Here is a 26,833-nt window from a genome sequence, read left to right as displayed (position 1 = left end):
GCATGTATGCAGGTATGGTTTTGATGCTGGTGGGAATTTTCGGTAGCCGGGGATGTAGGGCGCTGTATCTCGTGAACGGATGGTACGAGCACGACGATTTTTGGTACGTGGGTTGGGGGTGGTAGCCTAACACTCAGGTTTGATTTTGGGCCTCCTGGCGTTTGAACTTGACATTGCAGGTGGCATTTTTGGTGTTTTTGGGGCACTTTTGGCACTGTGTGTCCGGAACGATACGCGCGATTGCGACGATTTTTGGTGCATGGGTGGGGGGTTGTTGCCTGTTGCCTAGGATTGACTTTGGGCCTTGTCGCGTTTGAACTTGACCCGGCAGGTCGAATTTTGTGTCCGGGAGGGGTGTTTCCGGAGTTATATCTTCTGAACGGCTGGTGCTGGCGCGATGATATTTGGCACATGTGTCGGCGGTGGCTGAATAATGCTCAATTTTGATTTTGGCGCCCTTGGTGCTTGAACTTGACATTTTAGGTTACCTTTTGTGCGGGCACGGGGCGTGCGCTGTATCTCCGGAACGCAAGGTGCCATTGTGTTGCCATTTGGTACGTGAGTTGTTTGTGGTGTCCTGGTGGTCAGGTTTGATTTTGGGCCTCCTAGTGCTTGAACTTGATACTGTATAGGTTGATCCTGTTTTAGTGTGGTTGGGGCATCCTCCCAATATCTGCTTGGTTTTAAAAACAGATTATGGTTGGGTGTAGAACCATCATCTGGCCTGGGCTACCTTCAATGTATCAGGTTACTTAGTGGCACTGACAGTTTGCCAGATGACGGGAGTGTGCCAGATTATATATCTGTTGGTCAGGTATAATTGGAGTTTGCTTATTACTCTTTGTGGTGTTTCTAGAGCTGTATAGTACTGAGTTTTAAGTTCCGGTACAAGTTCCTTTACCCTGTTGGCAATCATGGTTGAACTTGAACTTAAACAGAAGAAGATGCAATTTTCTAATGTGGAGGAGAACTGTATAGAGTGTGGGCATAAGAGAAAGGTATGTGTATGATTTGTCCTGTGTTTCTTTTTGTTTCTTTGGTAATGCCATTTCCATACTGTATACAGGTAATTTGTTGTTTTGGGCTAGTCATATTCGCTTGGTTTTTGGGCCTGCTTAATCTATGGTACAGGCAGGGTTAAGTGGTGGAGGCTTAGCTTTGTTCTGTTTTAAATTCAGTATCGTTTGTTGCATTTTGTCGCGGCAAATATATGATGAAATTCCCCTTCTAAGCAACTGCTCATTGGTTTGCGGGGATGTTTGCTGGGTGTTTGCTTTGACTACAACAGCTTCTGAACTTTTCAAAGCTTCCATTGCCAGCAGCTTGCCATCTATAAATGGGATTGGCAAGGACATTTTTCATAGTAAATTATGCTGTTAAATTTGGCTTAGATACTACAGGAGATTTAGGTTTGGGTTGGATGGATTGAATGAAAATATCATACCACCCTGGGGACTAACTGTTGCTGCTGCATGGGGGCTACCACTATTCATGTTGTCTAATGTCTATGGAACTACAGATAAAAGTATCATTGGTCAAATTATGCGAGTAACATTCCGATGTCAAGTGAATAACACCCCAGAAATAAATCTTTAATGAATATCATTGGAAGAACACAAACCAAGGAGACTTAGCAGCTGCATTAGGTCAGTACATTGAAATAGGAAGATATTAGTATATCATGTGACAGAGTAACTACATGTGCATGGGCCATCTGAGACAAAAAAAGGTAGCGTCTCAACAACTTCAAAGTACTGTGGTTGGTTACATACTTAAGAAATCCAAAATAAGTAATGTTCATCCCTGTCCAAACTTACAAATTCAGAAAATGGAATTTCAGAGTCAGACTTTTGCATGGTGCACAACCAACACAGTAAAAAGCTCATTTTTCCAACCACGTACCACAGACAAAAAGGCAAAAATACACAATAGGTCTACAGAAACCCAATACATTTCATGCAGGCCTGAGGTCTACGAACTCTTGTTAACATGATTGTATTCCTGCCAAATGTCACAGGTTGAAATTTTCTTATCCCTTTCCCGTGTATGTTAGATGTGTGATAAGATATTCGACCAGTTTATCTGAATTTGAAATTTTTTTTTTCGTAAATTAACACAATAGGTTCGTATTGTACTTTGTATGTGGAAAAAGAATGACAATGAATCCGTTTTGCATCCATTCCGCACGTCCCCAGGGATGCACACCGGTACCGTTGTGGCTGGAGTGGTGGGGATCAAGGTCCCGCGGTACTGTCTGTTTGGGGACACTGTCAACGTGGCGTCCAGAATGGAGACTACAGGAAAGGTGATGCTAAACTTTGGTACTGCCATGAAGAAGCATGTGGAAAAATATATCTTTAAGAGTAGTGAATTTGGGAGAAATGTTCATCCTAAGTGGCAATTGTAACAGTCCTAGTTGGGGTGATTGAAGTTTTCCATCGTTCTTCCACAGGGTAACTACATTCACCTGAGTCAGACCACCCGGGAGGAGATAAGGCACCTTCCCTATGTCATTGTCGAGAGGGGCGTGGTGACCATTAAGGTAATGTTTATCAAGGTGGCATGACACCAATGTTTGTGGGAGATGAATATCACATATAGAAAAGTTTCACATAAGGCACCGTCACAGTAGCAGTGTATATCTTTTTTCCATCAGAGCATAATGATGGTCATAAAACTGTCAAGGTAGGATCATATTTTGCTATAGCTGTAATATATCAATGATGTGAGGACAGTCCATATTATCCCAGACAAGGTAGAACTACATGTTGCTGAATCCCAGAATTTCACATGAAAAGAAAGCATTTAACAGGCGTTTGTTTGTCACCTCAGGGAAAAGGCAAGATGAAGACCTACTGGCTACTGGGTCGATCAAACAACGATGAAACTTTAAATAGCGGCTCAGGGACAGACACAAACTACACCACCTCCAGGGCCTCTTCATTCCAAGACAATACGACTTGTCCAGCTGCAGTGAAACCCACAGCCTCTTTGGAGGAAGCTGAGGATGAGGTTCGTTCTACCCTATGGGGACCAGACTGCCATTTAAATCCAAATCTGAATACATAACGTTATATACATCTCATCGTAACCTGCAAAGAACTACAGGAAAAGGTATAAAAGATAAACAGAGGTTAACAAAATGATGCTGTTTCCACTGCAGGCAGAGTTTAAGGTGAAAGAGATTGGCGCCAACACTTTTAAGTCCCTGGACTGGAAGGCGGCAGATGCTCAAAGCACCTTCCAGGAGATAGGTGACACAGGGAAGCTGTCCAACCCTACACTTCTGGAGGATCTCCGCTGGGGGGCGTGCAGCTCAACCACAAACAACACGGACTACGTGGGTGCGGACTACCAGCCGTCCAGTAATATTTGTAATCTACTCTAGCTCATCCCACCATTGACAACCTCCTCTGTTAGGTAATTGAGTAGATATCCTGACTACTACCAGGAGGGTGTGATGCAGTTACTTGTATATGTAATAATGTTCCTTGTCATTTCAAATCTTTTACAGGAGGATTGTGCTGTATACCTTAAGGACTTCTACAGTATTGTTTTGGTTTTGAAGCTTTTTAATACAGCTATGAATAATGTTGCAAATCAAGTGATGAGTGTTCAAGTAACGCAAACTTAAGTCTTACACACTGAAATCATTATATGTGAAGTTGTACCCTAGAACAACAGTAACAAGATTTGGACAAATGTGACATTAGAACTGGTACATTGTTATAATGATTCCACAGACAGCCCTAAATAAATACATATCAGTAAGTATAGTCTAAGTATAGATGAACAATTCTTGCTTGAGATCAACTGCTGAGTGTTGTACCATATTTGTTTTATCAAAGTGTAGTTGTCCTTGTTTACAAAATGTATATATTGCTCTGTGTGTAACATGTGTAAAACAACAATGTAGTGATACGATCTATAAAGTAATGTATTTTCTTTAAAAGTTAAGTACATTGTAGTATGCACTCTTAACAGCTAGACTACTAGTGTACATGTATGTTTTCCTTATGGTTTCAATCTTCAATTTGCTCAGTAGGTGAATGTTGGTCCTCATGTTCAGGGCTGGCCAGTCTTGTGGAAGCTGTGCCTGTCAGATTGCTCTCCACACTCATGGCTGACAGTCGTCCACTGTGATGAGTGCCTGACTCGCTGTCCTCACAGTTGGTTTCAGACAGTTGTCCTGACTTCCATATTGGGGATGACCCACTCTCCTCCAGGCTGTGTCCCTGCTGTTCTGGAGTTTCACTATTCTGCTCTTTCATGTAGCTAAACAGGCTTTGCTGTGAGGGAAAATTGAACAAATATAAGGTTGTGTCACTGTGTGGACACTTTTTAAAAGATGTTTGCGAAGACAGGATGCATCCAATCATCCACACTTAGAAGTTCAACAATGGCAACTACCGTACCTGAGTCTTCTTCATCCCATCCTTCAAAAAGTTCATCTTGGCAACTGTTCGCATCACCAGGTTCTTCACCTGTGGTGTCCAAAGAATTATATGTAGAAAACAGCATTTCACTTGATTTCCTTGATCATGGGGAATTCATTTATGATAATGCAAAGGTGAATGAATCTCAATGCAAAAGACTGTAAACCGGACAGAAGTTAGCTAGACAAATATCAGTATAAATTTTCAAAAACAAAAATGAAGGAAAGTCTGTTGATTTTAAGTGAGGACTGAAATTTATACAGTGGTCTCAACAGTGGCAGGATGCTGACTAACCTTTGACCTATGGAACAGCTTGATGTTGTCCCTGATGCTCCCAGAGATGCTGTTCAAATGCTGGATCACCTGAACAAGTCCTTCCTGAAGGAAATTGGGTACACATTGACATGTCATTAGGATTCAACACAATGGCATCCAGTGTATTGTTGAATTGTTATATGCCTTGTACAAACACTTTAAACCTATATCAAGCATTGTAAAAATAATCTAATTCTGTCTAACAGTTGCAAATTTTCATTGATGTGGGTAAATCAATAGGGTTCACCTAAACTCACACACTCTGGCAGCAATGCACACACCATGCTGTAAAACTTACCCTTTCACTGGTGGGAAGAGGCTCGTTCCCCACCACCATGTCTATCAGGTGCACCAGCGTGCTGAGCAGGTAGTACGCCTCCCTGTCATTCTCAAAGCTGCGGCCGCCATCATCACTCTCCTGGCTGCTGCTCTGGGACTCTCGTTCTGACGACACCAGGTCCAGGATGTTCTTCATCTGACAGTCTGGCAGGAGGGGGGTCAACTCTGCCAACTGTGAGAAAGCAACAATGCAGCACAGTGTAACGTTGCCAATTTGCCATATTTCTTCATAACTCTATGCATTTCACAACAGCAACAACAAAGGTTTACGGCCCCCTGTAAAGACAGGGGTGAGCCCTGTGGGCCACAAATGAAATTCTCAAAACTGTACGTCCATTTCTCATGATTATTTGTATCATCAGACATTTTTGTTTTTCGAGCACTTTGTCTTTACGTAACTATTCTCCTTTTTGTAAATGAAAAAAAACAAAAAGAACCTGAAATCTTACTACAAACCTGGACATCATCATCCATGCTCGCTGTTCCACTCCCTGTGCTCTCACCAGCCTCTGTGGAACCATCCCTACTCCTACCTTGCCTGAGGAGCTTCCTCACAATACAAAGGCTTAGTCTTCTCTGCAAGTACCTTGGGAAAGAAAAACTCATAACTAAAACACCATAGGGAGAATGTTGTAAATCCGCTAGTAAAAGTAAAAGTTTGTTTGACATGACTGTGCTTTGTACTGTGCCAGACCTGTACGGGGGTCTCAAATCACCATATCAATAGATATTGAACTAGATATGGATCCAATTCAACATCATTATCTGAATTTTTAATCATAGATGTTCCTATATGTGTCTCAACATAACTCGTGATGCTGTGAAAGGATCCTTATAATATGATCTTTGGGTAGGGGTAGAGTTTGATAATGAACTGCCTAGTGGCTTTCAACAGGAACTGCAATGGAACTTCTGCTTATGATATCTTGTGTCCTATACATGCTATGTTTGGGATTTTTGTGTGGTAGATAGCTCTTGTGGTAGAGAGTAGCTAAGGTGTAGGTTTGGGTTCCCTAGTTAGAATATCCAAATAGTACATGACTGGTGTCCAAGTTTACCTGCCCCGTTCTGTACATGGCATGTGTCGCGCCAGGGTCAGCAGGTTGTGGTGATGGGAGGACAGGTGGGGGAGGGAGCTGCACAGATCTGCAACCTGATGGGAAAATCAGGATACATGAAAATGAACAACAGGTCGACTGAATGATGCATGATGAATAAATGAAGAAAAGATGCTTCAAAACTCAAATGTTATGTTGCAGTCAGAAAAAAAAAGTCAAGACAAGTGGACATACTATCTTTGGCCACCGCTCATCCTCAAACCAGTCCAAAATCTCTGATATGCAGCTCTGGAACTCAAACTGGACTGCTAACCTGGATGGAATACAACCAAACAGTATAAGACTGTCATTAACATCACTACACTGGGAAATGTATACTATGAAAAATATTACCATCCTACATGAAAAGGAATTATAATTTCTTTTGCAGCCTGAACTTCGCACCAATTGAGATGCATTGTAAAATTCTGTCTCAGATTCCCACAGATTAAAACTCACCCTCTCAGCTGTACATCCAAAAGTATCCGACACAGCATACACACCAGGTGCACCAGGTCCCGCTCAGAATATACACGGAGTGTGCAACTGCAGAGGAAGGAAGGGAGTGTTTCATGTACAAAAGATAACAGACATGTAGAAATCAAGGTTGTAACACACATTGGGAATATGTACTTTTCTCATAAGGCCAAAGCAATTAATCTTGATAGCTGACATTAGAGCACAATGCTTTTCACCTCATTTAAAAAGAACGATAATTTGTTATCCTCCAGAGATGATCAACATGTACATACCAAACATGGCAAATATACTGTGGGCCTGTGGTAGCCTTTATTGCATTCGTTGAAGGCTCGTTCTCATTTAAATGTCGAAATGCTGTCGCCTGACTTTACGCCTTTATAGGGAGCAAATTATAGACAACATCACTGGTTCCTTCATTTTTCCACAACCCCAGTAATGTTTTACAAAAGATGTACCACAACATTCGTATAGATTGATGGGTTAGAAAATTATTATAGCCACGGGTGGGATTTCACACCCTAAAAAATGGCTGTTGCCTGAGAAGAAACAAAGAATTCAACTAGTGACCAAAAATGTAACAATTCAGTTCCCAGAATGATTGTTCGGCAGGTGAAACCAGCTACCCAGGCCCTCTGTCCGATCGCGTTAGATCGCTCCTGTCACTGATCTTGGAGGCTGTGCGAGGTGGTTTATGCCTGTCGCCAGATTCTGTAACAAACGTTACCACCACTAGTGCGATGGTTGCCACGGTTATATCATGCATGTATAAAACTAGAAATTGCCCTTTTTGTGACGCTGTACAGTTTTTCTGGCTTTCTAAAGAATAAGAAAGGGTTGTTGACTGTCATTTGTATCCCACCTTGCTTAACAAAATGTTGTACAGAAATGACTGTAACAAACGTTACCATTGTTCGATGCTGTCTAAGCTTTCTATTGGACCTGGTGTAAAAAAGCTGCCCACTTTTCAAATGTCCCTAGGGACATACACTTCCACCTAAATGATGTAGTCAATAAGGTAAGTCCTTTCGAAGAAAACAGGGTAAAGTCTACTGTTGTAACAAACGTTACCGGTAACGTTTGTTACATGCCCTGTAATGCATTACCAATGGGACCGAAAATAATAAGTTTCCATTTTTTGGCTATGGTTAAAAGAGGAATTTTCCCAAACAACCAAGTAGTTTTCAGAGAAAATAAAGCCGATTTATTTTTCGACCAAAAAAATGCCATTTTCGACATTTCAATGAGAACGAGTGTGAAGCGACACAAGTGTGTTTGCCTTGAGTGTATCAAATATCGTAAAGGTACACTCACAGCATCTTGAGTTGTGCTGTCCACAAAAGAGCACAGAAAAATACAAAGGACGCTGCAGTACCATAGGAAAACGCCAGGTAAACCGTTTTTGAACTTGGCCTTCCTTTCCACAACTGCTGGACACCTACCGAAAGTCATAAAGTTCCATCCAGTTTCTCAAATTACATACTGTTGACCTACATATGGAGCCACCACCCTTCTTGGCAAGTTAATTACAGGTACAATGTATAACAATTTTCACAATAAAACACTGTCCCTCTCTCTCTATGCCTCCTGCTTCCCCTCTCTCTTTCATTATACCTATGACAGACACATGGAGAATGGGAAATGTATGAGAACACATTACTTACTTTCTGGGAGGGGCATTCAGTTTGCTCAGAGTTTGTAGAATGTAGACCAGATTTACAGCAGGCAGCCCTCTAAATCCCTCTCGACTCCCGCTCGTATGAGATGGCACGTTCCCATTCTGATTCTCCTTCTCCGCATCTTGTATAGGCAAGCTGGTGAGACAGGTCAAAAGTCAAGAGTTGTTATTCCAAAATGTTTATTTCAGAATGTAGTTAATGTGTTAATCTTAGTGCTAAGTAGTGTTAGTGTTATTACCTCAACATTTGATTATTTCCATCTTATATAACATGTATATGATTCATTTGCTGCAGGGCTCCCTTGGAAATCAGTTGATGACAACTACATGTAACTGAAGGGGCCACCCTACATGATTGATAAAAATAAACAAAAATTCTAAAGAATATATTTGTGCTATTCTTCGAAGAACATCATTACACCTGAGTGTAGACTTCTGATAACTCCCCTTACCTGACATCCTCCTTGTTGAAGGACGGCCGAGCAGAAGTTAGAGGATATAAATCCTGCAGCTGAGCTCCGTAGTTGAGCAGTGCTCTGGTGACATCAGCCAGTGATGGCAGCCAGACTGGGCTGTCCTCCTCCTCCTCCAAGATCCAGTCAGACATCAGGACACAGGTGAGAGTCTTGTAGGCAGAGTTCACCACATGCTGGTCCCTACTGATGGACACTTTAAAGAACAGAATCACTGCATAACTATGTAAACTTTTAAACAAACTTGAGCTAAAAGGTTATCATTTAACACATTAGAGGACATGGGGCAGAGACAAAAACTTAATGTAATAAAGGAAAGCAGTCTGACAAATCCACATATGCAAAAAAGTTGTGGGACAATGCAAGGTCTAATTAATATAAGTTCAGATTTTGGATCATTGAATTTGCAAAGGAAGTCATATAGACAAACATGCACTAGTGAATAGAAACTTTTGTGGATTCATTGATGAATAATTAATGATGTATTTCATCAAAGACTTAGTGACCTTGACAATTAATTCTTTTTGACGAAAAAATAATCCATTTTTGTTAGCCAACACTTAACTAGGTGGTTACTCAAATGCCTGACTGGAAAGACACTTACTGAGAAAGAAGAGCCACCTCTGCAGTGGTTCTGGGCAAACATCATACGCATACATGTCTTGTAACGTCCCACTGGTCAGCATGTCCTCCAGACAGTCTGGACTGGCCAGGAGAAGGTGGAGGGGGTCATCCTGGTCCAGGGGGGGCACCAGTCCACATGATGCGAGGGTCAGGGAGCCGGGGAAGTCAAATAACTAGGGTGGTAAATAAAAAGACATGGTTTTAGATTCTGAAACCGTGTTGTCCTGTTGGCCATACAGGCAGACGGTCAAAGGAAAGGCCAAATGTTTTGCATCAAGCCTTCTTATCAAATAGCAGTTGATAACTTTGCTTTCAATATGTAACTACATGTTGAATGTACATAACATTGAGACCCAAACCAAAAGGTGACACATTCATGCTACTCAGCATCAAGGCAATTGACAAATAATAAATACACAGCTGACCTTGCCCATGTCCTTGGAGTTGAACACAGTCTCTCCAGGATGCATGTCAGGAATCTCCATTTTCTTCAGGTTCCTGTCTCGCACAAACTTTTTGTGCCTTGGGTTCTCAAGCTTCCCCTCTGGAAAACATCATCCATTAAACAATTCTTAATTGTCTTAAACTTCTAACTATTCATTTAAGTCATATACATCTCTTAAAGATGCTGTTGGTCACTTTTTCTATGTCTTTAAGTTGTCTTAAATGCATGTAAATGTAAATGTTTTAATGTCTAACCCAACAAAACCAGTATAATGTACACTAGCATAGCATAGTCATAGAATGTAGTTCCTAGCACCTTTGTATTTTCCTTATTTTACATGTTGTTTGTACCTGCAATTAGCCCTCGGGCAAGAACTTGCAATAAACATATCATTTAATATCATATACTCCCTTTTGTGCATTGACTGTCATTGCTATAAGAATGACTGAGGTGACATAAACAACATGAGTCCTCACCCCTGTCAGAGTCACTGCCCTCATGTTCCTCTCGTTCCATGTCAGCCAATACGCGGGCAAATCCGCCCTGCCGTACATCTGCCATCAGCTCGTCAGTCACATCGCGCAGACGGCGAGGTTCACGACCAACCTGTTAACGTGCAGCATCATCGGTCAGATAAGCAGAGGGTATGGACTATCATACCCGAGGGTAAATAAAGGACATTTATATCAGGTCTTATTTCAATTACTTAGCTATTAAAAAAAGGACACATCAGCAACTTATACTGGTATAGAGCTACTCTCTTTTATATCAATTGACAAACTACAGGAAACTAACTTGGACCATTTACAACTATGTATATATGCTTAAGGGTGACACAACTGTTGCTATTGCAAATTAAAACCAAAGCCCATGTATGTTATTATGCCCTTTGATACTTACAGTTTTATTCTGTTCTGCAAGAAGGTCATCCAGAGAGAACCTGAAGTTGACATCCCCTGGTACGGGGACCTCGGTGGCAGGGCTCATGGGGCTGCACTGGATCTCCTGACTCTCCCACAGCTTCTGGGGAGTAGATGGCGGGGGTCTCACACTGGGAATCATAAAATATCACAAGTAAATCCATTTTAGTTCTCAGGGATTTAATGTCACAGTTAGGAGAACATGGAGTGTTTGCAGGAAGGTCTATTGAGTTTTCATAGCACTATAGTCACATACTGTAATTATGGAAACCTCAGCACCATTACAGCCAGCCAGTTGTAAACCACCAACAAGTGACTGGGAAGGGTACTACAGATGGACAGAGCAGTCACTCAAAGATGTGCTAGCGTGATCAACTGTCTCTTCCATCGTATCTACCCTCTTGATACCTAGCTCTTCTGGTATGTACATTGTATTTAATGATCAAAGATTGGGTCTGTACAAGATCAAAAAATGTTACATATAAATTAAAATATACTGCACAGATATGGGCCTGGATTTCAATCAAATCTCGAGGCTTAAATACAGCTCAAAGTAGTTGCTTGTCAAATAGTTTAACTATTACATAACTATAAGTCACTACTAGTATATACATGTTGTATCTAGTAAAGCTCACAATATATCTACATTTTGTATAAACATCCTTACCTTGCTGACTGAATATCTTTCAGATTTGCAACAGGCATGTGAAGAAGGTCATCATCACTGTCATCGCTATCAAGTCCAATTTCCTCATCTGAGTCAAAAGCCTTGCTTTCTTCTAAAACTGTATCTTCTGGCTCACTGTCTTCCTGACGATCAGCAGCATGTTTGATGTCTGAGTCGCCAACCTGTTTCTCTTTACCTGTCAGCGTGGAGAGGAAGTTTCTCTGCAGTTTGATATGATCAGCCTGCTGCTTGTCATTATCCCCTTCTGCATCCTCTCCCTTTCTCAAGCTCTCACTCCCTGGTGACAGTTTGGTCTCTGTGCCCCCCTCCCCACTCTCTCCCCCCTTGTCTGAGGGGGCAGGGGAATTTGCAGCAGAGGTCTGCGGAGACAGGCTTGGTGCCTTGATGATCTGTTTTAATTTTGCAATGTTCATCTTGATGGAGGAGGCAGTCTTTTCTCCAGCGGGTTGATTAACCCTCAAGGGTGTGGCAGAAGAGGACTGAGGATCTTCAGGAGTTTCATCCTCCTGATCCTGCCGGTCCTTCACTGATAACTTCAGCTCCTGGAACAGACTCATCACCCCTCTGGGTTTCTCTGTACCCGCCACACTTTCTCCTGAATGTTTAATGGGTTCGTCTGTCACTTTGCCACACCTGCTTCCAGGTGCAATTTCTTCTGCTTTGCTCTGGGGTGTTTTTGTGACTTGAGTTTTACCAGCATCAGCTGGCAGACTTCTATCCAATGGAGAAATGTGTCCTTTTTCAAAGGGGTAGAAAGCCCTGATTCTAAGTGGAGTGGTGTGAGTTGTTTTGTCGCCTTCCATGTCATCTACTGGCTCTGGGTGTTCTTGGTTTATCTCAGATGCACTCTCTCCTGAAGCATCCTTAGGGACATTTGGAGCTTTTAAAGGCGATGCCTTGATCTTGTCCTGCAACACCTTCTTTAAAGCTTCTGATATTCTCAAGCTGCTCGCTGTCAGCTTCTGCACTTTTAGAGGAGTTTTTATGTTTGGACCACTTGCCGCATCTTTTGATTGGTCCACCGTAATCTTGAGCAGGTCTGATTGGCTGCTACTTCCTTCACCTGATTGACTTTGGAGAGTCTCTGTGGAAGGTCCCTCTTTACTTTCAGCGTTTGCATTCTCTGTCAGGGGAGCTTCCTTGGCCTTCTTTGATAGAGTTTCTGGCTTGATCTTGAACTTTGGAGAGGAAGCTAAATTAACTTTGAACTCCTCCAATTTGGATTCACTGATCTTGAAGGAGATATCAGATTTCTGCTTCTTCTTTGATCCATCTTCTGTTTTGTCCCCACCTGGAAATCACACATTTTGGTTAGGGCAGATATTGCAACCTTCCAGTATAGGTCCTGTTTGGGGTCTCTTCCATATCAAAGAAGTGTTAGGGTAGTCTCTCATTTATACATCTAAATTTCAAGTAAGTCTATAGAACCAAAGGAACATGAATTGAAGTTGAAAAAGTTCTGTCTTTTGAAGGAATAAATAGATCTATACATACTCCAATCTGGATATCTACAAGCAACATTTGCTGCCAGATTGCAATCCTTACCTTGACATACATGTTATACATGTACATGTAATATTCAGGTAGTGTAATACTGTAGCTTTGCCAAACAAAATAAAACAAACATCTTGCCTTTTAACATACATTGGGTACTTATATCTTAATCAATTCTGTACAAAGGCAGACTTTTATCTGCATGTAGACCGCAATATACATGTACATTACAAGATTACACTTACATGTATATATACTGCTAATGCAGTCTTCTTCAAACACTACTTCATCTTTTAAGTGAGCCAGGGTATATAAAGGCAAAGGAAATGGCACATGCCTTCATATTGTAGTCTCCTCTTAGGTAAAGCCTTCTCCTTCAAACCTCTCTCAGCTGTCTCTCCACTTGTGCCTGAAGAACTTAAACCTTTCTTTGATGAATCTTCTTTTGGGACAGGCCTGGAGTCACATTCTTCCTTCCCATCCTCCTTTGTGTTGCTGCCTGTGGCTGCTTTCTGTTTCTGCCGCAACTCTTGTCTCTTGAAGGCCTCTAGTATCGGAGAAGTGTCTGTCTGGGGTGCTTTACTTCTTGAAGGAGTTGGCTTGGACACAGCAGATGAGTGCTTTGAGGAAGAGACTGAGGCAGATCTAGAGGTGCTAGCAGAGGAGCTACTGGTATCCTGTGATGACGACATGGCTCGTCGGCTACTTGGTACTCTGTGTGATGCTGCTCTTTTCTTACTTTCTGTTGTCACAGAGTTACTGGCTACATTTCTGCCTGCAGATACACAACACCAACAACATTTTCAATATAACTTGTATCTTATACTAATATTTCCCACCATATCTGAGGTAATAAAAGAAAACAGTTCTGAAGTACCTACTTTTCATTCAAATGATATCCAGTCATCCATCATTTGTACTCCAGGAAGACTAGTGACTTACTGATTGTTACTGATGAAGTGCATAAAGTATTTCAATCAGTTTCTATCATTTCTCATTACAACTTGTACCAGACATTCACGTATCATACTTGATTGGTCAGCATCAATGGCATTGTCAGGCATATCATCTAGCATGCAAAAATTATTTCTGGACATTCTGGTTCAAGAGTATTTATGTTGTGCAACTTACATGTAACATACACAATAAATGTGAGGTGAGATAATAATACAATGGAGTATGCATTATCATAACACACTGAGTCATAATCATCATAACAATTATCTACACTTTTTTGTCATTGGAAAAGTCATGCTGTAGTCCCATTTGGGCTGCATTATTTGGGGTACCTGTTTGTGTGCTCCTCTGAAAGAACTTTGTGATTATCTGGTCACTGGAACATATAGAAAAGCACAGTATTGCATTTTATAAGAAACAAGGAAGAAACAGTAGTATAACGAAGACAGAGTTTACAATGATGTAAAGCTACATGACCAAACTACGTCGTGACCCAAATGGTTGACGAAAGTGTTAGCTGTAGCTGTCACACAATTATTTCAAATACTCAAAATGTGAACTTAAACTGTCAGACACACAATTATTTCAAATACTCAAAATGTGAACTTAAACTGTCAGACACACAATTATTCTAAATACTCTAAATGTGAAACTTAACTGTCAGACACACGATTATTTTAAATACTCTAAATGTGAAACTTTAAATGTCAGGCACACGAATATTTCAAATACTCTAAATGTGAAACTTTAACGTTAATGGTTATATTTGTTTTCATAGTTTTCACTGCGAAAGATCTCCATCGAATTTGTGACGTGAATGCTTCTTCCTTCTTAGACTTCTGTACTATTGACGAGTTTCCACCACATATCTCAAACAAGGCCATGAAAAAAACCCTTTTCCTCACAAAAAATCACAAAATCATTGAAAATGAACCACAGCGAAGTAAAATACAGTATTTAGATTATTGTGTGCTGGAGAAACCTCTTTGATAAGAGTGTGTCAAATCAAGGAAGCTCGAAATCAACAAAACCTCATCGGTCAAATAGTTTGACTACTTTTCATGGAACAATATCACTCAGCAGGGTTCTCTCCAGAATTTTTTTGTATAGTGGAGGGGCTGGCAAAAATAACCCGCACCAACGCGCTGCACTTTCATGAAAATGGGTTCATTTTGCAATGACAGAGGGTGTCAAATACTACAAGTATAATATACTGTTGTTATTCCTTTGTTGTGAAGTGGCAAAACTACTATTGTTTTGATCATTGCTCATTCACAAGTTTTTGTAGACAATGCTGACTGGAAAAGTGATGCCACTTGGTACAAAAATCTGTGAATTGTCATTAATCTTAGCAAAACTAACAAAGAAAATAGGGAAGAAACACACTAAATTTGAAAAATAGTATAGTGGAGCTGGCTGAGAGTATAGTGGAGGGCCTCCCTTATTCCACTCTCTGGGGAGAACCCTGCTCAGTGTTAAAAAAACACGCACGATATATATTTGGTCAGACAAAAACTCAAAAGGAAATATCCCCAGAGATACGCTGCCCAGAGACAAATGAAACGACTTGCCAGTTTAATATCATGCAGCAACCAGGCACGAAAAGTCAATTAAACCATGGCCAAGGATTAAACCAAAAATGGCAAAGAAATTTCTGATGTCTACGTGTCATACGGCTGCCTATGCAAAATGCATGAATGGCAAAGGCCAAGGGGGAGGGGTGAGCTGAGCAACACACAAGCTACTGTTGTATCGTGTCATACACACACGTCATGTTGAATGGATCAATCAAGTTCAACAATACCCCTTGCTATCCTCCAGTCTCTTCCTCTTGGGCATACTGTGGTATTGGCTCCCTAGCCGATGTAGATCGCCTTGTAACGTGCGCTGGTGTGATCATGAGTCGTTTCTTTCGCGGGTTTTCTAACCTATGACCCGTAACATAGAAGACGCCACTATTCAGTAGGGGAGATTTGAGAAAGACTTCTTATCATTTCTACGCATTACTTGTGGATAAACTATATCACTACTTAGTAAAAATATTCTGATATTAGATTGAGATCAAGTATTCAAGATTGTGATAAAAGTTCTCAGATAAGATTTTTTTCATATTCTTGCATTTCTGGACCCCTCGTTAAGTTACATATTCCCGTCCAACATGGCAGCCCCCGTTTGCACCGATTTGCTATGTGCCTCATTCAGACTGTTATAAGTTGCTTTTTATTACTTAGGAAAAGTCTCAAGTCCAAACTATAACCGTTCAAGATGTTGGCTTTTCGTGCAAACTTTCTGCCATGTCTGGGAAGCAAGGCTTTATCATTTCCTGTGGTTGGCGGAAGCAAACCCCCACCATGCTTGAGTACCACATGGGCAAGGTGCATCTACAGTGTGACAGGACAGTGGGAGAAAGACTACTCTAAGGAAGCCAGGATAGCCGTGGAGAAATTCTGGTATGGGAAACTCTTAAAAGACAGTAAACAGACCCAGAAATTCCAGTCAGATCGACCAAAGTACTACGTATTGCCCATGTTCCCGTACCCGTCAGGAAGGCTGCATATGGGCCATGTTCGAGTGTACACGATAAGTGACACAGTTGCACGTTTCCAGAGGATGAATGGGTACCAGGTTCTCCACCCCATGGGATGGGACGCATTTGGCTTGCCCGCAGAGAATGCAGCCATAGAGAGGGGGCTGCATCCCCATGATTGGACAAAAAGCAACATCGAGTACATGAGGAAACAGATTGAAAGTCTCTCACTCAGTTTTGACTGGGAGAAAGAAATCAGTACCTGTGATCCTAACTACTACAGGTGGACACAGTATCTCTTCCTGAAACTGTTTGAATCTGGACTATGTTATCGTAAAGAAGCTCTGGTGAACTGGGATCCAGTGGACAAAACTGTGCTAGCCAATGAACAGGTGGACGAGAATGGCAGGTCATGGCGTTCAGGAGCAAAAGTTGAAAAGAAGTATCTAAAACAGTGGTTCATCAGGATCACTCATTTCTCCCATTCCCTTCTGAGGGGACTTGAAGATCTGACAGAGTGGGGAAAGTATGTGAAAGGGATGCAGTCGTGGTGGCTAGGGGAGTGTAACGGATGTTACTACGACTTCAAGCTAGAGGGAGGAGATGTCTCTTCAGACAGCCTGCTGCCTGTATTCACCATTAATCCAGAAGCTGTCTATGGTGTTTCTCACATCCTCATCTCACCTGATCACCACCTTCTGAAAGGAACTCAGGCACTCCACAAATGGAAGGAAGAAATCACAAAACAGAAAGTGGTTCGTCTTCCATTGTCAGCAGTGCACCCTTTTACAAATAAACCTGTCCCAGTATATGTGTCAGCTGAAGCAGAATTTGAAGAACACATAGATGCTAAGATGGGAATACCATGTTTGAATGAGGTTGACAAAAGCTTTGCAGAAAAACATGGACTTGACTTTGAAATTGTTATCAAACATTCCAACGACGGGTCAGCACAAGTTGTAAATTCAGCCGAGTTTACCAATCTGGACAGGCAAGTGGCACGTGAGGAGATCACCAGAACTGCTAGAGAGAAGGGATGTGGTGGTCACTGGACAAGTGCTAACCTCCATGACTGGCCTATATCAAGGCAGCGTTTCTGGGGTACCCCAATCCCTATTGTTCATTGCCCTACTTGTAAAGAGGTGCCAGTACCTTTTGACAATCTCCCCATAGAGCTCCCTAAGGTTGCTAACTTTAATGGTAAGGGTGGCCGTCCCTTAGCTGATGCATCTGAATGGGTTGATACGACATGTCCGAAGTGTGGAGGACCAGGACGACGGGAAACAGACACTATGGACACATTTGTTGACTCAGCCTGGTACTTTCTTAGGTTCTGTGATGCACACAACACAGAGGCCCCGTGGAGAAAAGAAGTTGCCAACAAGCTGATGCCAGTAGATCTCTACATAGGGGGCAAAGAACATGCTGTGATGCACTTGTACTATGCCAGATTCCTCAGTCACTTTGCCCATCAGCAGGGCCTTGTGTCACACAAGGAACCATTTAAGAGACTCCTTGTTCAAGGCATTGTAAAGGGTCCTAGCTATAGGGTAGAATCAACTGGCAAGTACCTGACACCTCAGGAGGTCGACCTGTCTGGCCCTGAACCAGTCGAGAAAAAGACAGGTGAGAAGCTGATTGTGGAGTTTGAAAAGATGAGCAAGTCCAAACACAACGGTGTGGATCCACAGGAGCTCCTGGACCAGTATGGCATTGACACCGTACGTCTCTTCATACTCCAGGGGGTACCTCCGGAGATGGACATTCACTGGAACATCAAAGCCATCAACGGTGTGTTGCGCTGGCAGGGTCGTGTATGGGGCCTTGTGTCTCGGTTCATAGAACTACGAGGCACTTCTCCACCCATTCCTGAGGCACTCAGCAACAGTGATAAGAAGAAGGAAAGTCAGTTGATCACCAAAGCAAATACCTTCATAAGTGATATAACTAGGCATTTACATGACGACTTCAGTCCCAATGCAGCAATCATTGAGTTAATGGGGTTGACAAGCATCCTCAGGAAGGTGCCCGACACAGTGGCACAGCACAGTGTGGAGTTTGAGAGGATTTTGTGTAGCTTGGTTCTCATGTTGGCACCCCTGGCACCACACATCTCATCAGAGATGTGGCAAGGCTTGAAGAGTGTCAAACACAAGACTGTCAGTTATGACTGGAGCAGGGATGCCCTCCACCAACCATGGCCTGTTGCAACCAAGGAAGTAGAGACAAACACAGTCATGGTTAAGGTGCTGGTCAACAATAAAAAAGTGGGGACAATAGAAGTTCATAGGACTGAAGCAACTGATGCTGAAGCCTTAGAGAGATTAGTACAAGAAAGCAGCATTGGACATAAAAACTTGAGTAACTTGCTGATAAAGAAGCTGGTTTTGTCACCAAAAGGCAATTTGGTCAATATCCTAACAGAGTGATTGTTTTTCCATCTGTTTGATTACTACTAACTCATATAAAAACTGTCTTAGTAGTACCTGTGTTTAATGATGTTTGGAATAGTTTCCATTGAGTAGCACTTAGGCCATGTTGATTTGATTATATGGATGACATCCGCGCTCGCACCAATTTTCGGCCATTTCCAACAAAAAAAAAGTTTTGGAGCACACAGTAAATTGTGCAAAGCAACTGTAAAATAAGCACAAATATTCCGTAGATTGAAAAAAAAGTATCAGAAAACAGATAACTGATGCCATAGAATGCCAAAATAAATCTAAAGTCAAAGAATAAGATGTGAAAGGACAGAAAGAAAAAAGAAGTATTATTGGTAGGGGTTTGTACCAGTAAATTCAGGATAGGTCCCGTTCAGGTCCAGAGGATCATTTCCAGGTGGACCTGAACCTGGACCTGATTGTCTGTTGAGACTTGAGAACTGGCGATACAATGGTAATTGGTCAATTTTGCTACAAAGGAATCTCTTTGGTGGATTATTGGACTACCACTGGCATTTTAGAATCCCATCTTCATGTAATAAAGGCTAACTGTCTCTGTACCTTTGACTGTAGAAACTTGGTACAAGTGACTATAACCTCTACTCACTTCGCTTTTGTTGTCTTCTTGGCCTGGTAAGACCCCAAACACCTGCCGATTTTTTTTAAATTTTTCCAAGACGAAAAAAATGTTTTGCGCTCGTATGATGTACTGGTCGCAACATCTAACTGTTGGTATACCATACTATGTGTTTGTAGTTGTTTGTTTAACCTTCCTGGCCACATTGATTTCATACTGAAGCCAACTTTTTTTTTTGGCCAAACTTTTTTTTTATTCGCTCGCTCGCATCAATTTTGGAGTTCCCAGAGGATGTCATCCATATAATCAAATCAACATGGCCTTAGATAAGGTTTCTCTGCAATTTAGGTCAAAGGGCATCAAGTTCTGATGGAATAGGGCCTCTTGTACTGAAGGCCAGATTGTTGGACATATTAGAGTAGGATTCTAGATACCAGCTCTGGTTCCCATCCAACTGTGGTAAAATGTTCAATCTGCAATTTCCAATTCTTCTAATCTTTCAGTTTGATGTATTGGGGATCTTTTATAATACTATATGATAAATGTTGAATGCAGAGGTGTTCATAATGTAAGGTTACGTGAGAGCCTTTTATTCCTTGATTTGATTTGATTTATTCATTTTTCATAATTCCTTAGGCAGTTTAGCCATGTAACATTAGCACTGAGCCACTGGAGACAGAACTGTGTGCAAAGGTCTTTATGAAAATATAATTTATTAATGGGAGGTTGTTCTTATGTTGTCATTTTTTCCAACACAATACAGAAGTTTAGAAACAAAACCAGATATTTTCTCACCTGTATGTACTAACCATGTTGTTTTGGTGTGAAAACCTAAAGTAGATGTAGACACAGAGCTATGCAAGATCTTTTTTATTTGATTGTAGGAACAAAAGACGATTATGCATCACCAAGGGAAAGCACCAAATAAAACTATTCCATCCTGTCAATAATGCCAAAAAGGAAGTATTATAGCCAGGAGCACAGAAATTCCTCTGAATTTGCATACATAAGATACATTTAGTGAACTGTTGTAATGAACTTGGGGATGGAATGTTTTCCTTGCAGGTGGCATATTGTGGTTCAAATCCTGCCATTGTCTTTATAAAGATTTTTTCAAACATCCATTTCATTGGCCAGTTGATAAGTTTTGCTCAGGAATGTCAAATTATGAGTCTTATTTTCATACGGGATCATAAGGGGCTATTCACCAGATTATCCTATCAACGGGCCGAGAAAATGTCTAACTCTGACGCAGCAACTCTGACAGGAAAATCCCGTCACATTATAGGCCGAAAATAATATATCCCTTGGCCAAAATATTTAAAACACCCCCGTTTGGTAGTGGTATAGCCCAACATACCCTTCTATCCGAGAGGTACAGTATCGTCATCGTCGCCATGGTCGAGCCGGCAGTTCTGTACGCGGTGGCGGCGGTTTTCGTCGCCGTTTTGCTCTTCCTTGCCGTCAAACTCAGAGGAGGACAAGAGCAACAACGTAGGATTTACCATAGATATTAAAATTGTTCATATTATGTGTATATAAGGCTAGACACGGATGCCATACTGTATGTTTATGGTGGGGAGGGGGGCACAGAAGCTTGCGCAACACGTATGCAAGTGTTTTGTTACAACATAACTAACATATACACTGTGCTTTAGAGAAGAATTGATTACTGGACAGGATCAAAACACAAAAGGAGATTTGTAAATCTGATTATTACATTATGAGGACATTATAACACTTTTATATCGTTTATTTTCTGATGACAAACTGTAGTACTAAAGTACGTTTGTGAAGATTATACATCCAGGAATATAATGAATAGATGAAAGTTGAATCTCTACTTCTGGATAAATCAAATTTGATTTATCCAGAAGTAGAGATTCAACTTTCATCTTTTCTTTAAGTACTAAGGTAGTATTCTCGAATGCAGACAAACACCTGTTTCGAAGGAGTGCGACAGAAACAACAACTTATACGTACAAACAATACTTTTTGTACTAACATTATTTCTTTTTTTTTCATTTTCGTATCTACTTATGTTTTCCAAAACTCCATGCTTTTGGCATGACATTCTGAACTGCACGTGGTATAAGTTATTCTGAAAGTTAAGACTAGAGGGCTTTGGTTTGGTAGTTTCCTCTAGTTGGAACTACTTCTCATTAGACTTCTCATCAACATCAGCCTCTTTAATCAACAGACTTTCACATTGTATTTGTGTGGATTGTCCAGTGATCTGTTAAATTATACAAGACGTGGTGGTGTCCTACTTATTATACTATATACATATATAGTCATGGTCTGCCTAAACACTGTAACTCTGGTTCTTGCTAACTCCTCCAGCTGCTGATGATGGGCAGCGCCGCGGTGCCCCTCGTCCGAGGACGGATGCGGAGAGGGCAGCTGGAGCCCCCCGCAGGGTCAGGGGTGCACGACAGAGACTACAGGCCGCACGGCGCATCAACCAACAGGACAGCGAGGGGGGTAAGGTGGACGCACATGTACATCTCTGTCAGATGGATTACAAACAGATTGTTTCATTTTTGGGGGGACAAAGATACAGAACATGGTGTAGTATTTTTCTTTATTTTATTTTACCAGGGTTAAAAATCACCCTCAGACCATGGCCTGTGTTTTAGGTGTCCCTTCACATATACAAACTCAAACAACATAATGTACATGTATATAATACCCATTTGCAAAAATTCATGGAGGGTGTATATTGCTTGTACAAGTTGCAACGGTATGTATAGCTCTGCTCATAGTGCTCCCTATCTCTTTCCTGTATACTAGTATAGGTTATATCTTAATGCTACAAATTATTATTATTACAAGCAAAAATGTTGCTGTGGCTATACAGTACTGAAGTAGACTAGTACATGTAAGTCAGAAGTAAGTTTACATAATGAATAATTGCCAGTCAAATGTCCTGTCCACACTTAACATGTTCACATAACATGTGTGCCTGCAGATAGTGACTCAGATGAAGGCAGGCCAGAAATAGACATTCCAGAGGGCATGAAGGTTGGAGCTAAGAAAATGAAGAAACTGGAGATGAAAGCAGAGAAGAAGGCAGCAAGAGAGGTCAGTGAGCCATAACCTTTTGTGTCAATCAATTTCTCAACTTGCACTACACTGATACTGGTAAGTTGGAGTGTTGATGATTGATTTACATTTAGCACTAGTATTGTCAAATAGTAAGCTTTTTGTTTTCATGTTTTTTTTGTGTACATGTATCGTAATTGTCGTCAGTCATTGCTGTACATGTACATGAAATTTGATGAATTGTCAGCATTCCTGAGTCAGTAAACTACAATCTGTTGGTCCTTTATCTCAGGCTGCAGAACAGGAGAGAGAAGAAAGAAAACAGCGTGAGAAGATGTTGGAAGAAAAGAGGAAACAAGAGGAAGAAGAGGAGAAACTTGAAGAAGAGAGAAGGGTGAGCTTATTATAACTGTACCCCCAAAACTGCCAGAAAAAATGTTTGTCAAAAAGAGCTATTGTAACATAGCATCTTTGTTTGGCACACAGACTGTTTTTCTTACGATCAGTCTCTTTGTATCCTGAATCATATAAAAGCAGAGCTAGATTTTGAAATATCAACTGTTGCCTTTTAATTAGGCTGAGGAAGAAAGAAAAGCTAAAGAAGAAAAAGCAGCCCGGGAACATGAGGAGTATCTGATGATGAAGGAAGCTTTTACTGTGGAGGAGGAGGGACATGAAGAGATACTGGATGAAGATGCTGTAAGTACATGGTTGTGCGTCTGCTTGTGTTTGTAGAGAGTTTCATGATCAGTTTGTATGTTTTCTGACTGTGTAGATATAATCCAGAGTTCTAATGACTGGCTGTTAGAAGCCTTTGTGTGCAATGGTTATTTAAGGGCTAGTAGATGTGAAAGAATAGTAGATATTCCTTTTTCTGTTGACACATGTGTACTTCCAGTCTTTAAAAAGAGTTTAACGTTATACTGCTTAAGTCTTTAGACAGCATGTACTATATATATTATGATTTAATGGTAATGTAGAATGACTTAATGAATTGGAAGACATGGTTCACCTACATATCATCCATGATTGTAATAACATTATGTTGCTGGTGTGTATGGGTATTAATCTTTTCAGTAGAAAGGACACAAAGAATATCAACTTAAGCTTACACCCACACAGTAATCCATCTCATGGATGAGATCACAGTGTACATGTATGTCCATTTTTCTTTTTTTCAGACTGAAAATCTATTGCAAGACTTCATTGATCATATTAAGGTGAGCACAGTCGTGTACTATACATTTGTAATTGAGATTCATGATCATTATAAGAGTCAGTTCCGATTTATGTCTGGAGATAACGATGAAAAATATGCAACTGCACTGCAATTACAGACCTCATCTCTCAGTCTCTGATTTATCAGGGACTTAGCTACAAGCCGTGTACATGTACATGTACATCAGGGCTCTAGCCAGCGTCCGTTTTTCCGTCAATTGACGGAAATTTGCTGCGTCTGACGGAAAAATTTTAAAACCAATCCGTCAACCTTGACGGACAAAAATCCTTGGTGGAAGCTACAGGCGGCTTGGGGACGCCCTCCACGGCCGTAACAGTCACACACTGTTTGTTTTGCTATTGTTATGATTGTTGACAATGTGTGTCGGCACCCTTTCGCATACGATAATCTCATTAAAACCCGTTTTTCAAGGTCTCAGTTCAGTCCTTCTAATTAATTTTCGCGGTTTTCGCGACAATTGTAATTGGCTGACGGAAAAAAATTTCGAGCTGGCTAAAGCCCTGATGTACATGTAGATACTTCATTTTAATTTTGTGCTACAAGCGTAGTAGGGCTGACTATTACTAAGACATGAAAGTATAGGTTGTAGCTCATAGGAACACAACTCTTTATGGTCCCCTATATAAAAAGCTAGGATATAGTATGAAGATGGTGGTATAAGATGGCTGTAATGCTGAATCTATTTCATTGGCTACTTTTTTGTTCATGTGATGCTACTTTTTATTCCCCAGGCTGTGAAAGTGGTGCTTTTGGAGGACCTGGCAGCACAATTCAACATGAGGACACAGGTAATCAAGTTACACTACATGGTGTCTACAACATTAGTAACAGGCTAGTTGTCACTTTTGCTTTTCTTCAGCTTTCTCACAATTTAGTGAAAAGGACAGGAGTAAAAAGATATATTCTATGTCCTGAGTAATCTTTATAATAATACTAATGCATAGAACTTGTACACAAGAACAGTAGAAACTTAACTGCTATATGTGTGCACACTTTCATGCCTCATGTGTATGTATGTCTTGCCATAACATTGCATGTAACTTGCATCAAGAATCTTAAGTTTCTTACTCTCCAAGCAGAGGTTAGGCTCTGACTGTTTTTTAAATGTTTTTATTGGGCTTTCTATGCTGGCGGACGTCAAGAAACATTACAAAATAGAAAGCCTTATAAAAACGACTGAAAAAACGACTAAAAAACGTTAAAAAACAGCTGGACCTCTGTTTGAAGAGTAAATAATGTTTCTGACATTCACCACAAATCCATGCCTCAGGACTGTATCCAGCGTGTGCAGGAGCTGCGTGAGCAGGGGCGGCTGACAGGAGTGATCGACGACAGGGGCAAGTTCATCTACATCTCACAGGAGGAGCTGCAGGCAGTCGCCAAGTTCATCAAACAGAGAGGGAGGGTCTCCATCACTGACCTGGTGGAGAGTAGTAACCAGCTGATCCACCTCATCCCAGACACAGAGCAAGTCATCAGGGTTCAATCCAGTTAGGCTCTCTTGGATTCACCAGTGAGAGGAAGACCAATTTGTTTGCTTACATGTGTCTATAATTGCCTATTTCTTGCTGACTGAAATTGTGATTTATCATCATGGGAAACATACATGTGTGTATACCTGGGACAATTCAGAGGTCCCCTACTGAACTTGTGTGCTGGCTTCTGTTTTACATGTACAGAAAGTAAATCATATTTTATTTCCTGATTACGTGATGTACTGGATTGTGCTATTGATTGTGAAGCATACAATGTCAATTTGTATGTGCACATATGTTGAAAACAATTTCCTGGGAGATCCTTGGTGTTATTGAGCAACAGGAGATACTTCTTAAATGTTTTGTGTTCCTGTGACAATATTCTGTGATAAATGTAATCTACGAATATATTGGAGTCCTTTATAAAGACGTTTCTATACAGCAAATGGCTGGGATTTATGTCACTTTATTTACATGTCATCAAAATCCAAAGAATTGTAAAATATCTGATAGACTTAGTCTTTGCAGCAGTCCTCACAATGCAACAGTCAGCTGTGGTTGGTCTTGTCTACAGTATCTTCTGCTCGTCAGTTGCACAAGGAATCATTCTTCATAAAAGATTACCCTTGGCACAGCTATAGGAGTGATTTTACATTTTGCTGTTGCAACCATCTAATATCTGATATGGATATTGGTGCCAAATGAAGTTTATGACTCATGTGACTGAAGTTTATGACTCTTATAGTACATGAACAAAGTCATGTATTATAAGAAAGATAGTAAGTTAAACCTAGAAGTCTGAGGATAAACCTAAAAGCAAACATCTCATGGACACTTTAATTTGAAATCTGACTGTGCTGAAGGCATCCATCATTTTCTTTGCTGCTGTCTATGTAATCTTCTGGGCTTTAGTTTTGCCTACATGATGCTCATGTTTCTGATATTGACTTAGATAGAGCTACGTGAAATTGAAAAGAGCTGACACTGGACAATCAAAATTGACTCAGTGGCAAACTTGAATCTGTATCTGACCTTTAATACTTTTAGACTGTTTACATCTAACAGCTAGTGACTAGGCAAAGCAGAGTGCATTAAATATACTAATGTTCAACGTTTTATACCCAGAATTGAATGATTACCGAATATATTGAATGATAACCTTTATAATTGAGCATTCATGCTCTATTGGGCTAAATACAGGCATACAGTTACAAAGGTCATTATTAAGTACACATGGTGAAATTGAATTGAAAAGACTTCAATGTTAAGTCTAAACATGGGTTGTAAAAGCACTCTAATACATAAGTTTGGTTCTTCTCGTCTCTTAGTAATGTTGAAAATGTAGCCTGAGATGTGGTTGTATAATAAAGTATGACCAAAACGCATAAGCAACCAGGTCAAGCAGATTAATGCTCTCCTAGTGGTAGGATCAGCTTGGTAAGCTGGGTGGCAAAGCGGTAAGCTGATGGCAGTATTGACAGTCTGACTAATCGTGAGGATCGAGACCCCAAGGATGTGATTTAAAGTTGCCATGTCTACGTCGAAAAGATGAAATCGTGTATAACACACAAAATCTGTAGGTTAA

General features: G+C 40.9%; 5 protein-coding genes across 9 annotated transcripts in view; 4 read left to right on the top strand and 1 right to left on the bottom strand.

Annotated features, from left to right (window-relative positions):
* The window catches only part of LOC118413438 (soluble guanylate cyclase 88E-like), a 10,948-nt gene extending 7,943 nt beyond the window's left edge, over positions 1-3,005 (top strand). Inside the window, exons 16-18 of one of the 2 annotated variants that reach the window (XM_035816815.1) lie at positions 2,196-2,305; positions 2,453-2,542; positions 2,833-3,005. In XM_035816815.1, coding sequence (XP_035672708.1) covers positions 2,196-2,305; positions 2,453-2,471 — 129 coding nt within the window. In that variant the 3' untranslated portion in view covers positions 2,472-2,542; positions 2,833-3,005. Of the gene's footprint in view, positions 1-2,195; positions 2,543-2,832 lie in introns of those variants that run through there. The other variant, XM_035816816.1, reaches the window with a different exon arrangement.
* Positions 2,551-3,889, top strand: LOC118413440. The gene is made up of 2 exons (XM_035816817.1): positions 2,551-3,012; positions 3,164-3,889. Exons 1-2 carry the CDS (start codon positions 2,791-2,793, stop codon positions 3,386-3,388), a joined length of 447 nt encoding a protein of 148 aa, XP_035672710.1. The 5' UTR covers positions 2,551-2,790; the 3' UTR covers positions 3,389-3,889.
* On the bottom strand, positions 3,567-15,904 carry LOC118413437 (SMC5-SMC6 complex localization factor protein 2-like). Of its 4 annotated transcripts, none has more exons than XM_035816811.1 (18): positions 15,748-15,904; positions 14,276-14,319; positions 13,324-13,764; positions 11,472-12,783; positions 10,785-10,935; positions 10,361-10,490; positions 9,865-9,983; positions 9,420-9,612; positions 8,795-9,011; positions 8,329-8,478; positions 6,647-6,733; positions 6,383-6,461; positions 6,149-6,243; positions 5,547-5,676; positions 5,050-5,262; positions 4,731-4,814; positions 4,416-4,484; positions 3,567-4,289 (listed from the first exon to the last, which is right to left on the bottom strand). In XM_035816811.1, exons 1-18 carry the CDS (start codon positions 15,780-15,782, stop codon positions 4,023-4,025), a joined length of 3,816 nt encoding a protein of 1,271 aa, XP_035672704.1. In that variant the 5' UTR covers positions 15,783-15,904; the 3' UTR covers positions 3,567-4,022. The 4 variants fall into 4 exon arrangements, with proteins under 4 accessions (XP_035672704.1, XP_035672705.1, XP_035672707.1 ...); XM_035816812.1 differs by having other exon boundaries at positions 13,324-13,761; XM_035816814.1 differs by lacking the exon at positions 14,276-14,319 and having other exon boundaries at positions 13,324-13,761.
* Positions 15,905-16,085: 181 nt separating this feature from the next.
* On the top strand, positions 16,086-20,213 carry LOC118413234 (probable leucine--tRNA ligase, mitochondrial). Its single transcript, XM_035816465.1, has 2 exons — positions 16,086-19,002; positions 19,815-20,213. Exon 1 carries the CDS (start codon positions 16,209-16,211, stop codon positions 18,897-18,899), a length of 2,691 nt encoding a protein of 896 aa, XP_035672358.1. The 5' UTR covers positions 16,086-16,208; the 3' UTR covers positions 18,900-19,002; positions 19,815-20,213.
* A 592-nt stretch (positions 20,214-20,805) lies between these two features.
* Positions 20,806-26,553, top strand: LOC118413235 (DDRGK domain-containing protein 1). The gene is made up of 8 exons (XM_035816466.1): positions 20,806-20,982; positions 21,832-21,972; positions 22,460-22,572; positions 22,826-22,927; positions 23,110-23,232; positions 23,715-23,753; positions 24,505-24,561; positions 25,044-26,553. Exons 1-8 carry the CDS (start codon positions 20,886-20,888, stop codon positions 25,266-25,268), a joined length of 897 nt encoding a protein of 298 aa, XP_035672359.1. The 5' UTR covers positions 20,806-20,885; the 3' UTR covers positions 25,269-26,553.
* The last annotated feature ends 280 nt before the right edge of the window (positions 26,554-26,833 follow it).

Source organism: Branchiostoma floridae, chromosome 4, assembly GCF_000003815.2.
Source record: "Branchiostoma floridae strain S238N-H82 chromosome 4, Bfl_VNyyK, whole genome shotgun sequence".
NCBI lineage: Eukaryota > Metazoa > Chordata > Leptocardii > Amphioxiformes > Branchiostomatidae > Branchiostoma > Branchiostoma floridae.
The sequence above is the reverse complement of the archived record's forward strand: the minus strand, read 5'-3'. Positions and strand labels throughout refer to the sequence as shown.